The following is a 2,631-nucleotide window of genomic DNA, read 5'->3' as shown; positions in this document are numbered from 1 at the left end:
TTAAATGGTCATCTGTACTGCACCTTGTAAAAATGGTAAAAGTATCTTTCTGATCTTAATTTGCATTAGCATATTGATTGTAAAACTTTAATATAGTAGGAGATTTCCCACAGAATATAAAGTTATCATAAATGAAGGAGCTGTAGAAGAGATGTATTTTGTAAAAATATATTCATAAAATTTTACAACACACATGAATGTATACACATACATATCTATATATATTATATGTATGTTTGTGTATATAATTTAATTATCTTTTATATATATTTCTGGAATGTTTAATTCTCAAAATATATTTTATTAATTAGATTTTCAAATATTCTCTTTAGAATGCAAAGTGCATTGCTGTTCTCAAATGAATAATTAAATTTATATTTTAAGTGGTGCCATTAATGAATATTTACAAAAAGAAACACTAATTTGAAGAACTATATTAATAATTTACTAGAAAGGAAAAAACCTCTCCGCTGACTGACTCCTTAAAAATGTATTTGCCTTCTATTATTTCTTTACTCTAAATAGACATTTCAATAGGTTTATTTTCATGATTTATCAAAACAATGTGTTTGCAAATAATATTTTTAGTAGCATTTATATCTTATATAATGTTTTGCATATTTTGGGGCAGGAAGGTAAGTTTTACTATCTTTGTGACTTTACAAATTGGGAAGAATTTTGAATTTTGTACTTGCAAGGTAAACCTTCCAGCAGAAAGGTATTTTTTAATGTTTATACTCCTAGCTTCAGACACTTTCTGCCTTATGAGAAACTTCATGTGGTTATAGTTGAAGTAGTTTCAATGTTAACACATGGTTCCCAGCACATGCTTCTTAAATTAGAGTCCCAACAGAAACTGACTGTTTAGCACCAAGCTGCAGACAGCTGTGTGTGCCTGGGAGGACCAGAGGGAACTGTGCTGAAGATGCAGCGGTCCCCCTCTAAGTGCAAAGGACCCTCCACATTTCATCACAAAAAGGAAAAATGGACTCTGAGGTAGAAGGCGAGGAGGTTTGCACAGGACCGGAGAGGGAAAGTGACAGCAGCAACAGGATAAAAAAATGAAGCACTCTTGTTTCCCACACTTGGGGCCTTTCTGTCATTGATTTTTACGTAGCTTTCCCTATTTAAATCAATGGGGAGTTATTTTTCAAGGGCAAGATATAACCTCTAGTCTTTTTTTCAGAAAAGAAACAGTTCACAAATACTTGTTCTGCTGGATTCAGTCTAAAAATTGAGCAGTTTGTTGGCTCCATTATTATTATTATTTTGTATTGCCACTATTCCCAAAGATGACCACTATCTCTATTGAAGGCTTCGTCAGCCTAAAAGACAAGTGCAGAAATAGAAGTCCTCTGGAGGAGTAGCAGGTTCTTCCATAGAACAGCAATGACTAACACTATCACAATCATTTTCTAGTGTGGTTTGCACTGATTCAAAATACAGGAATAAAATGTCTGCATTTGAACAATTGTTTATGTCCCATGTCATACAGCTGATTTATACTATGTGTCACTACACTGAATGTTGGTTCATACGATAAAATCATGTTTGAAAATCTGCAGACACAAATTTAAGTATTTTATTAAAAGCTGAGTGTAGCAAAGTTAAGTTGATGTTAACTGCCATGATCACTTGCCTGACTCTTACCAGCACCTTCCAGGTACGTTCAGGAACATATTGCATGAGACAGTATGTAACTTTTGAGAAATGTCTGCACACGAGCTTTCTTAAACCTTTATTCTGTCTTTAGAATTTGGAATGATGGGAGATCATACAATTAAAAGTCAGCGACCTCGATCTGTTCATGAGAAAAGGGTCCCTCAGGAACAAGCTGATGCTGCTAAATTTATGGCACAGACTGGTAATACATCAGTTACATTTTTCTATTTACTGTTGTTAATTTTAGCAAAGCCACTGCATGTTTCCATAATCTTTTGCTGCATATTTGTCAGTTTTCTAAGCTGATACTTTTTTTGAATCATTTATTTTTTTTTCACCAGTTAAAGTCCATAAATAAAGTAGCCAAGAATTAGGTAGATCATACGAAAACATGCACTGTGAATGTGGATACTGAATCAGAGTAAGCATTGATTTCTTTAGTAGTAAAAGCAGTCACATGTACAAGACACAGGACAGCTTACTGTGACAGGTTAACTTTTTTTCAAAGAAGATGTTAAGAACATGCTTCAGAATTTTTTTTATAAATAGACTGAGGTCTAATCCCAGCTTTAGACATATATCAAATTAATTAATTACTAGGGTGACTTTAATGTGTATACATTCAGCATTTACTGTCTTTGGCCCAGCACAACACTGTTCTCTAGTTTCCAGATTCATAATTGCTAAATGAAATTGGCCATAAGTAGTTTTTAATTGGATGTGCAAATTATCTAACAGTTCTTCATTTAAAACATAATGTCTAATTTTTTAGATAAAGATACCTAAATGACATTACAAACCTAGAGCTGAAGTAATTAAAAAAAAAAAAAAAAAAAAAAAGCTTGCTTACCAACAGTTACTACAGCTGCCATTCAGGTCAATGTTAAAATTTCAGTGGTGAGCTGAGTTAAGCTCTCATACACCATAACTACTGCTGATTTTGACATCAGTAATGATCTGTGTATCTGT

General features: G+C 33.1%; 1 protein-coding gene across 1 annotated transcript in view; it reads left to right on the top strand.

Annotated features, from left to right (window-relative positions):
- Positions 1 to 1,753: 1,753 nt before the first annotated feature.
- The window catches only part of LOC104528103 (adhesion G protein-coupled receptor B3), a gene marked incomplete at both ends in the record, with an annotated part of 43,184 nt that continues 42,306 nt past the window's right edge, over positions 1,754 to 2,631 (top strand). The window contains one exon of the mRNA XM_029085960.1: positions 1,754 to 1,864. Coding sequence (XP_028941793.1) covers positions 1,754 to 1,864 — 111 coding nt within the window. The remainder of the gene's footprint in view (positions 1,865 to 2,631) is intronic.

This window comes from Antrostomus carolinensis, unplaced genomic scaffold (genome assembly GCF_000700745.2).
Source record: "Antrostomus carolinensis isolate BGI_N321 unplaced genomic scaffold, ASM70074v2 scaffold3237, whole genome shotgun sequence".
Taxonomy (NCBI): domain Eukaryota; kingdom Metazoa; phylum Chordata; class Aves; order Caprimulgiformes; family Caprimulgidae; genus Antrostomus; species Antrostomus carolinensis.
This window is presented reverse-complemented; position numbering and strand designations above follow the sequence as displayed.